The sequence below is a fragment of the Triticum aestivum genome, chromosome 7A (genome assembly GCF_018294505.1).
Source record: "Triticum aestivum cultivar Chinese Spring chromosome 7A, IWGSC CS RefSeq v2.1, whole genome shotgun sequence".
Classification (NCBI taxonomy): Eukaryota; Viridiplantae; Streptophyta; class Magnoliopsida; order Poales; family Poaceae; genus Triticum; species Triticum aestivum.
The window spans coordinates 695,849,609-695,863,979 of record NC_057812.1 but is presented as its reverse complement, the minus strand read 5'-3'; the positions used below and the strand labels follow the sequence as shown (position 1 = coordinate 695,863,979).

Sequence of the window (14,371 nt, the reverse complement as noted above, 5' to 3'; positions counted from 1 at the left end):
TCAGTACTTGCATAGAATACTGGAAACCGCTTATCATTTCCTTCTGCTCCTCGTTGGGTTCAACACTCTTACTTATCGAAAGGACTAAGATAGACCCCCTATACTTGTGGGTCATCACCCATGCCCAACCCGGAGGCGTACGAGCGGGTTAACTTCATCCTCTTTCTCCTTAGTGGCTTAAGCTATCTAACCCATCCATTCTCTAGTTTTAAGGCCTCCAAGTACATCATCTCACCCCAACTTCGTTCTACACGTCGCTTGTTTCATCGGTTTCTGTGAGTGCTTCCTGGTCATCGAGCCTCGCGTTGGTCTTTGGAGAAAATACTTCCACGTCAAACTCCAAACTAACGCGAACTAAACTTGCGGGTGTGGGGGAGCTGCCATATGCAAGCAATTCGGATCCGGACCCTGGTAGGGCAGTTTGCAGGGACGAACCAGAAGTGGAAGGAGGGGCGGTTTTATATCTGGGACGCACAATCAGGTGATCCACCTCGTGTCGGCATTATCACAACTTACACCCCGGTCCTGCCCCTCCAGGCGAAACTCTTGGAGCCCGTCCGTCGGCGACCGGTCGCTGTTAAGGAGCCTCTCTACACTCATGAACGTGCGCTGATGCCTTCTGCATTACCACCGTCGTGGTGGCAGCTGCACATCACCATGCAACACCATGCTGGAGGAGGAACGACAAGAGCGGTGCAACACGCACACTGGACTAGGTCCTCACAAACCCGTGCACACGGAGGCCTGGGCCCCCTTGTCTGGTCCGGGGCCACCGTAGAGACATTTGCGCGGCGTGATGCCGCCTCAACAAGCAGCATGCCAAGAATGGTGTGGGCGAGTGCGTGCCGCCACCCTTGTTGTCGACAAGGGCAAGAGGGGCAGGAGCGGACATGCGTACAAGGTTAGAGCATCTCCAGCCGCGCCCCCAACAGGCCCACCCAAGAGAATTTTTAGCGCCGGCGGGCCAAAATCGGCCCAGTCGCGCCCCAGGAGACAGTTTTTCGCCGGGTTGGGCCGAAATAACAACCGGCGCGTCCGAGCTGAACCGGCGCGCTGGGGCGCCGGCACAAGCGAAAAGGGGCGTGGGGCCGCTCCGTCGGCGAGAGGAGGGCCTTTTCCCGCCGAATCTTCCCGCTTTCCCCCTGGCTTCCCTTTCATTCTCTCCATTCCCCCTGCCAATCTTCCTCCTCCTTCCCTCCCAGCCGGTCGCCATGCCGCCGAAGAAATATGTGATCCCCCGCGCCGCGACGACTGCGACCACTGCCGTAGCCCAGCCGAAACAGAGGAAGCCGAGGGCGCTGCCGTCCAAGCCCCCGGGCATGTCCAACACCGATTGAAGGGCTGAAGTTCAACGTCGAGAGGTTATCACCACCGACCGGCGGAACAGGGCCAACGCCAAGAAGGCCCAGGACAGCGCGGCGCGGCTCACGGCTGCGGCGGCGGTGGAACAGGCGGAGCGGTCAGCCGAACAAGAGGCGGCTTGCGTGGGGATGATGAACCCGCCCGACGGCCATGGTCAGTACGCGCCCTGGAGCCAGCAGAGCGTTGGTTCATCGGCCGGCTTCTCGTCGTCGCCGCAACCCTAGGGCTGCATGCCGTCGCCGGGCTACGCCAATGGTGACGCGCATGGCGGGTTCAACCCCAACATCACCTTCCCCCATGGTCACCCGGCACAGCGCACGCCCTCGCCTGCCTTCACCGGCGTACAGTACCCCCCGTACAACTACTCTCCGCCGGCGTAAGCATCCTCCCTAACACCCCTCTCCGCCATGGCGCGCTGCCCCCTCTTAAGCCTCCACGTCGCATCTCGGCGACACCGAGTGACCGAAGCCGACATGGACGACATCATCACGTCCAGCTCGGCCGCCGCCGCCGCGTCCCCCGGCTTTACTACCCAGGACGACACAGTGGACCTCAACGACGACATGGACGGCGAGCTCGAGTACGGTGAGGACGAGCCTGAGCCGAAGGAGGATGAGGAGGAGGAGGAGGAGAAGGAACCGGCGCCTCCTCCGGCGAGGAAACGAAAGAAGAGGAAGGGGGCGACCAGGACCGGCGAGCCGCGCATCAAGTGGGCGTCCAAGGAGGACGAGTGCCTCGCCGAAGCGTGGAAAGTCATCTGCCTCGACCCGATCACTGGCACGAATCTGAGCATCGACACGTATTGAGACCGCATCAAGGCCGATTTCGACGAGCGCAAACTCGTCGACCCCTACTTCAAAGGCAATGGCGAACCATTGGGGGCTCATTCAGTCGGCGTGTAACAAATGGCATGGGATCGTCGAGGAGATTGCGGCACCAGCGTCGAGGATCAGGTATGGATCGCCGGCCTCTCCGTTTCCATTTCGCCGGGCGCGCGCCGCTCACTGGTAGTCCCTCGACGCAACTTGTGTGGATGTTCGGCATGTTCCGGCATGACAGCAGCGACCAAGATTTCAAATACCTCCACGTCTCCAAACGGATCGAGAAGTGCGACAAGTGGGCGGATGTTCAGCGCACCCTCGTCAAGGCCAAGGAGACCTACAAGTCGGACGCGCCGACGCCGGGCGCGGGCGAAGGGCGCCCCGAGGGCAACAAGGGGGCCAAGAAGGGGAAACACGGCGACTCGGCTACCGCGCGCATGCCTCGCCGACGCACAGGCCCGAGTCGTCCTACGTGAACAGAAGACCGAGGCGCGGTGGTGGGCGTTGATGACGAGCAGTGCCGTCAAGCTCGACCTACTCCGGACGAACGTCGCCGCGAAGAGGAACGCCGACCTGGCTTTCCTGCTGGGCGGGGCGGACATGCTCCATAGCAACGAAGAGGCGGTCAAGGCGTGGTACTTGGCGAAGCGTGGCCTTATCCTGAACCAGCTGCCGTCGACGGCGTCGCCAACTCCCACCCCCACGCCGACGACGCCGCCAAGGCCGAGCGATGATGCCTCCACGACGCCCAGCGGCACAGAAGCCGCGCCGACGCCGCCCAGAACAGAAGTAGCTTCGACACCGCCTAGCCCGCGCACCCCCAAGCCGACAACATCGGAGGACGAGCCTGCCGTGTGATGCGGTGTACACCCGCCCTCTCTTTTTTGTACGCCAAACTTTTCCATTCGATTGCCGAACTATGACAAGATGATCGCCGAACTGGGCAGATGTGATCGCCAGACATGTGACTTTTTTTGAGCGGGAATGATCAAGTTTGAATATGCCGCAGCTTGGAGGCATCATCTGAGACGCCCCAACGGTCAATCTAGCACCGGTTCGCCCCTAGACAGCTGGAGATGCTCTTACCGTCCGGTTACTCATGTGGTTTTTTCTAGTTTTCTTAAAATTTGAGTTAACTTGTCCGGTTTTGTCACAGAATTAGGTCCGATTTGCATTGAATTCATTCTCTTTGCATGAAATTCATTTGGTTTGCTCAATTTTCATTCAAAATGCTAGCAAAAGTTTTGGGAATACGGTTGAATGGCAAACTCCCATATCCATGTCAAGGGACATATAACAAGTACGGATTGCGAATTAGGTCCAGTTTGCATGAAATTCATCCAGTTTCAAATGCCAACAGAACTTCTGGGGCATTCAGTATCTGTGTCTGCAGAAGAGCATACTGTTGGATGGCTCGATTATTACAGAAAGCGGCAAAAGGCAGCATAGGGAGGCATCAAGTGCAAGTGCAACAAATAATGCAAGCAATAGACATTTCAAGCGTCATACACCAGAGACAACATCAGAAGGAATAACAACTCATCAAAGACAAGCATATTGCCAGGCAGGTACTACTAGTCTGATCTCACAACCCAAACGGAACATAGTACAGTGGTCATCATAATAATACTCAAGCTAGATATCACATTACCAAAGATGGGTTCAATTTGCCAGACATTGCAAAATCTTCAGACTAACACCCTGGAATAACTCAAAGTTCAACAACCGCTGGCTTTTTTAGATAGCCTTTGGATGTTTAGTCGCCCTTGCGGCGGAAGGAGCAACCCTCGGTTAGCCTGGCCTTGCCACCCGTTGGCTGGCAGAGCACTGTTTGGCAGCCTGGGCACACCACGACAGTCTGGGAGTGGCTGAACACAGTAGTGCTGCAATCACAGAAGAGAGTGATTCAGCAATCAATCATAAAATAAAAGGAAGGCATGTTAAAGTAAATTATGATCAACAAACATAAAAGGAAAAAAAGTAAATCACGGCAAGTAGACTCAATGACCCAAATGAGACAAGAAATGATTGATATGTTGTGTATTAATGTATTGCATAGTAAAGTACTTGAAAAGAAACTTAAAATGGCATTGGAGGCTGATGATACAAGATAATTGTGGAACAATTACAGTATTAGGAACACAGTGATTTACAAGGATTGTGTTTGAACTGGCGTGTTACAAGGCTGGTACATACAACTAGGGTGTACTGCAGTATCATCATGAAGCCCAATGCAGAACACACAAAATTATGTTAAAAAAATGCATCTCCCATGCTTTTAATATTAAGCTATAAAGCATATGCAGTCACAGAAAGCAGTACTAAAGTAGAAAACACAAAGCAGTAAAATAAACTATGAGCATGTACTTGGCAGCCAACTAACGTTAACAGTTAAACTACAAAAATAGCAAGAACGTTTTAAAGCATGACAATGTCTTGTAATCAAACGAACATCCAAGGCTAATCAGTAGCAGATGAACCTAGCGAAACTATTTACTTGCAATGAAGAGAAAAGGTTTAGAAAAATTACATGTTGAAGCAGCCCTGGCACTTGACATCCTGCAGAAGTTAACACATAGCCATTAGAACCACCATAATCCAAACAAAAGAACAACAATGCCAAACTTAAGCATGACAAATGCACACAACCTATTGCAGCCACATTTTAACCATTAGTGTTGTGATATAGGCAAGATAATCAGCAGCTTATACATGATAAAAGGAACGTGGCGGCACTATGTTGCATGGGAGTGTCCAGTAGGAGATATGATTCGATGGATCCACAGAAACAACTCAGACCAGAACAGCACTATAGCGTTCACTCACACATTGGTACAAGAATAGAGATTTTTGGATACCTAGAACATGTGCCAATACAGGTTGACATACATGCAAGGGTATATAGGACTAACAACGAATGCATCAAAGATAATCACGATCAGCCGCGTAATCTACCACAAACCCATGGTAACTGGCACCATTACTCAGCTACACCAACGGCCAACCGAAGCAAAATTCCAAATCGGATGAAAAATTACGTCGCACGTCTAGCGGAATCGCGTTTGGATAGGATGGGATCTGATACCGCCGTCATGTAATTACGGAACAATCTAAACAAACACCGCTGAGAATGGTACCGTAAAGGAGGAGATTTTACGGGGAAGGGGGATTCATTTACCATGAAGAAGGAGTTGGGGGACTGCACGAGGCGCTTCTTCTTGTGCTTGAGCTTCTCGAGCTCCGCCGGCGGGTTGAGCAGGTCGATGTCGTTCTGGAGCACCTGCGCCACCGCCACCACACAAGAATCAGGAACCGTGAGTAAATCCAAAGAAGAACCAAGCGAGGGAAGGCATGGAGATGGGTCGGGCGGCGCACCATCGTCGGAGGTTAGGGTTTGCTGGCGCTCTCTGGCGTCTCTCCGGCAGGGACGATCCGAGGAGGCGGCGGCTGCGAGGGGATGGAGAAACTGGAATAGGTTAGGGTTGAGGTAGCGTTTATAGGCGAGGGTGAGGGGATCTCGACCGTCCGATCGATCTAATGGGCCTTGTCGTCCTATTGTGCCTATGGGCCGGTGCGGCAGCAGCGTTCACTACAAAATCAAACCAAACTCACTAAAAAGACCAAACCAAATCGTACCTTTTTTTTCTTTGCATGGTAATAGGTGTCTCAAAAATATATATGAAAATAAAGATCATAGTACAAATCATGTAGACACCGACATGACAAAACTCAAAAGACAACAGACCGCTAGTCTTTACACACAAAAAAAAACATCAGTCAAAAAGGGAAATAAAATAAAATCAAGGCCGAAGAATCCCCCAAGTTTAACACCAATGCTCGTCACCTGCCTCGGCACCACCACAATGCCCACTAAAGGAAAAATGATGAATCACCTCCTTTTCCCAAGTTTGACACGGCTCCATGGCTGATATGCAGGCTTGCGAGCCTCCATGGTGACTCACCAAAGACGAAACCATTGTTGTTGAACGAATCAGATAGGGGCAGCACTTTCAACACATCATCAAACTCCAGATCTAACACCCCCGCATGACTAAGATGCTGGAGGAGGAAACGATACCTGCCAGCCACCAACCACAAACCCAGCACACGATCTGTCCTTCGGATGTCATTGATGTTGACTACTATATGCATCCGCACCTGGACTACCTCCCAAGCTTCACGTCGGCGCTGGAGCAGACGTCGTCACAACGGCGGAGCTCGAGGACACAAGCCCATGACAAGGATGTCGCCATCGCCACGCTTCCCCACTTGAACATGCTAGTTCCTAAATCCATCACCGACCATAGAGTTGATCGCCTCGTCAAGGGATGAATTGGAGCTTCTTTGTTCAGCGCTGCCGCCAAAGCCAAGATGTTGAACTACCCAAAACCGAAGCTACTAAGGCCCTAAAACATAGAGCCCAATCCGCATGCGCGGGATCCAACGACTCCCCCTCACCATTGACAACCGAGATGTCGTCGATGGAGGGGAGCCATCGGAGGACGGCGCTCGAAGGCTGGTCTCTCCTAGCAGCGACTAGGCTTCCAGTCGCCACACACCAAGAGGAAAACGCTTCGCTGCCTTCACTGCTCTGTTGGAAAAGGCAGTGCCTAGGAGGCGCTTAGGCACGCCTAGACGCTAGGCAGTAGCCAAACGCCTCACCTAGGGCATAAATGGAGGTCTAGGCAGGGCAAGCAAGGAATTGCCTACCCAAGCAAGAAATCATGCCACATACTACAGTAATATGCCAAACGAGTTATATTCCAATGGCAGTAGACGGTAGTTAACTTATTTATATGCCCTAAACTAATATCAACACCCATATAATAATTACAAATACACTACGAGTAAAAACTATATTACCGCCTAGGCCGCGCCTAGGGCGCTTAGGCACCGCCTAGGCACTAGGCGAAGGCCAACCGCGTCGCTTACGCCTACCGCTTTTTCCAACCCTGCTTCACTGCAAATCAAAGCAAACCATATGATCTGCGGTGGAACGATACACGTACGTATCCCTACAAACTCTAAGCTCCCGAAAAATAGAGAGCTAGGAGCGATTTGGCGTTTCCTCGTGTGGTGGACCGCGATGGTCAGTGTGAGATTTAGTAGTGGGCCCTCATGGTCAGAATCATGAAGCGACGGTCCTGCATTGGTCCAAAATTCATGTAACTCATGTCGGTCGTTTCCGACTCGCTGCCTTCATGACGCGCGCCATCCGTGGAGGGGAATAAAACCCTTCATTGAGGAAATCTATCTTGGCTCCTCCATCAATTTCCCATCTTCTCTTCTTCACAAGTTATTTAGATCTAGCTGTAGTTCCCAAGAAGTCTTGGAATTGTTGAAAAGGGTATTATATGGAGGATGGGAGATGGTACCTCGATAAAAAACATGGTGTAATCCTTGGATCCCACAAGGCCCTTCCTCTCGTCCGATAGCTCCTTTTTTGTACTTGTAGTTCCACTTTAGTTCACTTGTAGAGTACTTGTGCAGATAAAGTATGGATAGGAGTTGGATGAGGTTGCCTGGTAGGTTTTCAAGCGCATGGGCGAATGCATTTATTGATTTTTCTTCTCAACATAAATTAGCAATGATACGATGCTTTGCCCTTGTCATAATTGTATGGATATAAGTAAGAAGAGTGTTAGTCAAGTTCCAACCCATTTGTTGTTGTATGGTATGCAAACTTCATACACAAAATGGGTGTTCCATGAAGAACAAGTTAGCAATGATGAAGACCAAGTTTATGAGCCTCTTGGAGACGAGGAAGATCTTGATGATTTTTATGGATTTGATATGGTCCAAGATCCGCTAGGAGACATCCACATTGCCACAATTGGGGTGATGAGCAAGAAAACCAAAATGTTGTTGGAGGTAGCATTTTGAAGTCCAATGAGGCATCAACCAGATTTGATCGCTTGCGAAAAAGTGTAAGACGTAAGTTGTACCTTTGCTTCAGGGCTCACTCGGTACTATCCTTTTTTTTAAGTTGGCACACCTCGAAGATCTTAACCATTGGGGCAAAAAAATCATTTGACATGTTACTCAAGCTTCATAATAAGGTTTTGCCAACCGGTGACTCACTTCTAGCCACTTACTATTACAAAGCGAAGAAGATGTTGAGAGATCTAGGGTTGGAACCTATTCACAAGCACTTCGAAGTAGAATTGGTTTCTTAGCTCACATGAGGTACTTGCCTATTCGTCATAGGTGGCACAGAAGTAAGGCCTTCAATGGCGAGAATGAGAAAGGGTTATCGCGAAAACAACCACCAGATAATCTCTAGGGCTTCAAGCATGGAAAACATCCTGGAAATAAGAAAAGAAGGACATCTTCAAACTTCAAAGGCCATGCCAGGGAATTTTTCCCCAAAGATGAGCATCTTGTGTTGGGCTACCATACTGGAAGGAACTGAAATTGCCACACAATTTTGATGTCATGCACATTGAAAAGAACATTTGTACGAGCTCATTTGGGACTTTATTAAACATAGATGGCAAGACCAAAGACACGGTGAAGGCTCTCACAAGGACTTAGAAGACATGAATATCATAGCAAATCAACAGTTGAAAGATACGTGCAATAGCGTAGTAAAGCGGGATGCATGGTACACATTGTCCTTGCCGATAGCTGATTGGGGGAGCAGATAGTCGTTCATCGAACCATGTGGTATTTCTGTGCAAAAGAAACGAGAGCGCATCTTATCAAACTTGATCCGTCGACACTTTTGTTGCTAGAGCTAGAAATAAGGTTTTTGTTGGTATTTCAGTGTGAATTTGGACAATTTTAGAAACATGTAATGATGCATGTTTTGGGAGATAAATATCCTTCGGTGCTAGAGCTAGTTGTCGTGTATGTAATGATGCATGCTACTCCCTCTATTCCATAACATAAGATGTTTTTGCAAGCTGTTTTAGCTTGCAAATACGTCTAACATTGTGGGCCGGAGGAGTACTATGTAAGCATAGTACATATTAGCATACTGAATGTTCTTCAATACTTACATAGTAGCATTACTGAATGTCCTGCAATCTAATTTAGTAAGCATATTGTACATGCGCATAATGATTAAACAGCTTTCATAATACAATTGAAGTCCAACGTATTACCGCAATAAATTTTTGTTTCAGTATGCAGTACTAGCATTTACTCTGTCCTGCATACATCTATATCTGATACGGTTCTTTCCATTGTCCAAAAATCACACAGACAAATCATATCTGAATCATTTCAAGTACAATCGTGGAAGCGTTGAAATTTCTCTCGAAGGGTTAGAAAAACCAACGGTTGGTAGGGAGTTTTTAGCACTGCAAAATCGGGCTTGCAACTCCTATGGTAGTAGAATATGTCCACCGGTGTTCTTGGAATGTATTCTCATCGAGAGAGCCTCATTAACGTTCTTTTCTTCCTGCAAGAAGTTCAAAATAGAAGGCTTGTTGGAAATTACAAAGTAGTATGGTGCTGTTGATAAGAATATCTGGGCAGAAAGCTTACTTTTTTTTCTTTTTTCTTTTTTGCGGGGAGAAAGCTTACTTCTCGTTGAAGCCTTCGACGGCATCAGCTGCAGGAAGCACTCTGCACTCTGCAGGACAATGAAACAGGGCAGAATAATGGAGAATTTCAGTACAAATTGGAGCAAACAACTGGACAGAAATCAAGGGGAATTATAACGGGTCACATGTGCAGATCCATTTTCCGCAGCCCTTGGAACGATCCAAAGTCGGGTAGAACTGCATCAATCGATGGTCGGAGGACAGCAAAATCATGAGAACAACACAACGGAGAAGACCAACTCTCCGAAGCAGACAATCAGTGAGTGCAATGATAAAGCGTACATAGGTGGAAGCAGATAGGGCACTCCACGGCACGTTCGTCTTCCTCGGCGGCGTCGAAGCACGAAGCGAGGTCGCCGGATCAGACAAGAAGATGGCGGAGCCGGTCGGAGTCCAGGCAACACATACGTACGCCGATCAAATGATCAAATGCCTCCCAGTGGATCGGTAGCACAAGCTGACCCACGGCCCCCACAACTCAAAATCTTGGAGTCATAAACGGTCAGGTTCAAGGCTACCAACACAAACTGGCCATCGGCTTGCAAAAAAAGAAGGAAAAAACTTAAGGAAAATTTAGAAAACAAAAAAGGGAATTCCGTCGCCGGGACTTGAACCCGGGTCTCTCGGGTGAGAGCCGAGTATCCTAACCACCTAGACTACGACGGAATCAGCGGTTGTGCAGATACTAAAACATATCTATTCGGGAGGCAGGTCTGTTCGTGTACGCCACACACAAAACAGCACGAACGATAGAGCTGAATCGCAGCTTTGCTTTTTTCAGACATGGCTACAAAACATCACCAAACCGAGAACAAACTACATTTGATCCATTCCATATTTGGATTCTGCCATGCACACGAACACATGGATTGTACTCCCTCCATTCCCAAATATTTGTCTTTCTAGACATTTCAAATGGTTACAATATACGGATGTATGTAGACATATTTTAGAGTGTAGGTTCATTCATTTTGCTTCGTATGTAGTCACTTGTTAAAATCTCTAGAAAGACAAATATTTAGGAACGGAGGCAGTACCAAATTCAGACAAAGCGGATCCTGAGAATCCAAGCCAACACATGATGTGTTGATCTTGGGCAAAATTCCAGCAATCTGCCTGCCTCCCTCAGTTGAGCAACCATACCGCATATGCAGGTACGCAACTGATCAAATATTCAAATACCACAACAAAACTAGTCATCAGCTCATCATTCGTCAATTGCAGGGCTTTTGCTTTCATTGAGCACTGCAGAAAGATATCTCAAACTACACAACATCCTAAGACCTTAAAACTACTGAAGAAATGTATGTGATTTGTTGTGTGGACTTCCAGAAAGATATCCAAACAAATGACCAGAAAACTAATTATGTGACATGTTGCCAACTATAGAAATATATTGGAATTAAAATAACCCACACAACTTTTATAGAACAAACTCTCACACAACGCACAAATTATGTGACAACTTTTATATATCCAAATAAATGACCAGAAAACTAATAAAGGTCGCCAGTCCAGACCTATACCCCCGGAGAAATTAATCAAGCATCTCTTGATTTATCTCAAAACAACTCAACTTGAATGTTGAAGTGTACGTTATGTAAGCTTGATGAACTTTTTTTTCTTACTTTTCTTCAAAACAATGTTGATTAAATGATGTAGGGATTGAAAACCTTAAATTGTAAATTATATAGTAAATAAGTTGTCTTCCATCTCAACTTCAACTGAAAAATCATTGAAATTTCAGATTAGAAATTGAAAAGGAACAAAATTAACATGATAAAGTATCTCAATACAATTTGAATACTATAATCTTGTATGTCTCGATTCTCATATGAAATTCTTATGCAGCATTGAGACTATAATGATTTATCACATTTTTAAAAAATGATCTCTCTAAATGGTGATGCTTTTTAGCATGATGACATGAAAAAAGGGACCGAGTTGGGACGAAAACTCCATACCGGAGTAACAACTAGCTTAGAAACTGAGAATTCTCTCCACAAATTCGTGAAATTGTATATTTTCAGCAGCCGGAGGCGGCCAAGGAGGAGTGTACATCTGCGCCATAGTTGGGTCTGGCCGCCGGAGCATTAGCAGATTGGCGGCAGGTTTGTTCTTCTGAAGCCGCTGGAGTAAGCAAATGAATAACAAAAAAATTTAACGAGCAGGGTCATCCTATGATAAGAGCTGAATCAATTGGAAAGCCATAATACGAAAGCTCAACGTACCAACATGTTCAAATTGAACATAATATAATATGGTAACACACTATCTCACAAGTCTTCTATAAATGTCAACGATGCCCGTATTATCCACGAGACATCAGTGAATCCAAGATACAACTAAGTATACAAATCGGGAGTTGAAAGCATCACAACTGTATATTACTTAATGTTACAAAAGACATATAAACTAAGAATGATAATCACTCTCTTAATAGTTGGTGCTTTAAAAGAAGGATGGAATGACTCAACATAAAAAGTAAATAGGCCCTTCATAGAGGGAAGCAGAAATTGTCATGCGCATATTTGTAGTATTGAAAGGGTGGTCCAGCTCTTATTACCAATGTTTTGCGTTAACGCTCAAGATTTTACCATAGAAAATACATATATTTTCCATTGCCCCTTGTAATTGTGCGAGGTACCACACACTATTTTATATATCTTTAGTTTCAAAAAGATTTGTCCTCTTTCCGCTTTAAGAATTGGAGACCTTTTATTTAGTAGGCTTTTTCCTGATTTTTTTATTGTCCAAAACCATCATTATGAGATCGTGGAAAACAAAATATGTTTACGATCATCTAAGCAATGTGAAACACACACACACACACACACACACACACACACACACACACACACACACACACACACACACACACACATATATAGGGTCGCGCTATTCATCACCCTGGTTGAGGAATAGTTATTCTTCACCCCCCTCTATTTTACCATCAATGCACCATAATTTTACGTTCCGTAAGTTTTGTCTTATTTCCGACGTAAAAAGAGACCGTAAGAAAATATATAATCGCCGTAAAAAATATTTTATATTATGTAAAATTACAAACGTAAAAACATAGTCTAAAATACACATAAACTACAAATTTTCTTGTCTTATGACCTATATTTTTATTTTTTTATGTCAAATTTTACGTAGTGAATCAATAGGAATGTAACTATTCATCATCCGAGGTGCAGAATAAGTTATTCTTCACCCAAGGTAATCTTACGATCATTTCATAATTAAATTACGTTTAGAATTTAAATAGTTACATTCCTATTGATTCACTACGTAAAATTTGACATAAAAAAATAAAAATATAGGTCATAAGACAAGAAAATTTGCAGTTTATGTGTATTTTAGACTATGTTTTTACGTTTGTAATTTTACATAACATAAAATATTTTTTATGATGATTATATATTTTCTTACGGTCCCTTTTTGCGTCGGAAATAAAACAAAACTTACGGAACGTAAAATTACGACGCATTGATGGTAAAATAGAGAGAGGTGAAGAATAACTATTCCTCACCCAGGGTGACGAATAGCGCGACCCTATTTTACCATCACCCATAGTGCAGAATAAGTTATTCCTCACCCGAGATGATCTTACGATCATTTCATAATTAAATTACGTTTAAAATTCAAATAGTTACATTTTTATTGATTCACTACGTAAAATTTAACATAAGAAAATAAAAATATAGGTCATAAGACAAGAAAATTTACAGTTTATGTGTATTTTAGACTATGTTTTTACGTTTTTAATTTCACATAACATAAAATATTTTTTACGACAATTATATATTTTCTTACGGTATCTTTTTGCGTTGGAAATAAGACAAAACTTACGGAACGTAAAATTACGGTGTATTGATGGTAAAATAGAGGGGGGTGAAGAATAACTATTCCTCACCCAGGGTGACGAATATATATATAGTGTTACTATTCATCACACACTTTTTGTTAATGCACTAACAACAATTACTTTTAATATATTAACCAATGATACAAATAAGTAGGTATGGTGGACTCTTATGGCAAAACCCAGCACAAGGATTTGGCACAAGCAGAATTCATGGCTAGTATACATGAAGACTAGCAAAAGACTAGGAAGCGACTAGCTAGAGAGCACGAACATCATAATCATACATTTTAAACATGTAATCTTACATGGTAATATGAATATGATACTACTCAAAAGTTATAATACCATCAAGGCTGATTTAAACTTTTGATAACAAGTGAACATGTGCCAAGCCAGTCAACCGAACATTCAAAGGGAGATACCATGCTAATATCCCACATTACCATTCATTTTGAATGCCCATTGATATTTTAGATGACGCAATTTAACTCTCTAACTAATAAAGACTTAGCATGGGAAAGCATAAATCGCCAAACTTTTATTGAGCCAGAGACAAGCTACTGTGAGGAGAGAGAGGCACTACTACGAGACTTGGCGGCGATGCGGTTGTGTGCCCACATGGTTTACCGACTATGCTCCCGGGCAAGTCGGTGCTCTGCGAGGGATTTTTGTTGCATTGATTGGAGACAAGGAAGATGTTGTCTGAGTTCACTCCAATTGGCGAAGTGCTCAGGTCTCGCCTTAACTTCATATTAGTCTCCAACCAA

At 45.4% G+C, this 14,371-nt stretch overlaps 1 protein-coding gene and 1 non-coding gene across 3 annotated transcripts; both read right to left on the bottom strand.

The window, feature by feature from the left end:
• Positions 1-3,708: 3,708 nt before the first annotated feature.
• On the bottom strand, positions 3,709-6,436 carry LOC123149423 (40S ribosomal protein S27). 2 transcript variants are annotated; one of them, XM_044569080.1, is made up of 6 exons: positions 6,351-6,436; positions 6,146-6,261; positions 5,820-5,848; positions 5,362-5,463; positions 4,714-4,742; positions 3,709-4,066 (listed from the first exon to the last, which is right to left on the bottom strand). In XM_044569080.1, exons 1-6 carry the CDS (start codon positions 6,434-6,436, stop codon positions 3,940-3,942), a joined length of 489 nt encoding a protein of 162 aa, XP_044425015.1. In that variant the 3' UTR covers positions 3,709-3,939. The 2 variants fall into 2 exon arrangements, with proteins under 2 accessions (XP_044425015.1, XP_044425016.1); XM_044569081.1 differs by lacking the exons at positions 5,820-5,848; positions 6,146-6,261; positions 6,351-6,436 and adding an exon at positions 5,559-5,697.
• A 3,890-nt stretch (positions 6,437-10,326) lies between these two features.
• Positions 10,327-10,399, bottom strand: TRNAE-CUC (transfer RNA glutamic acid (anticodon CUC)). Its single transcript has one exon. It is a non-coding gene; the product is annotated as a tRNA-Glu (tRNA).
• Positions 10,400-14,371: the final 3,972 nt, after the last annotated feature.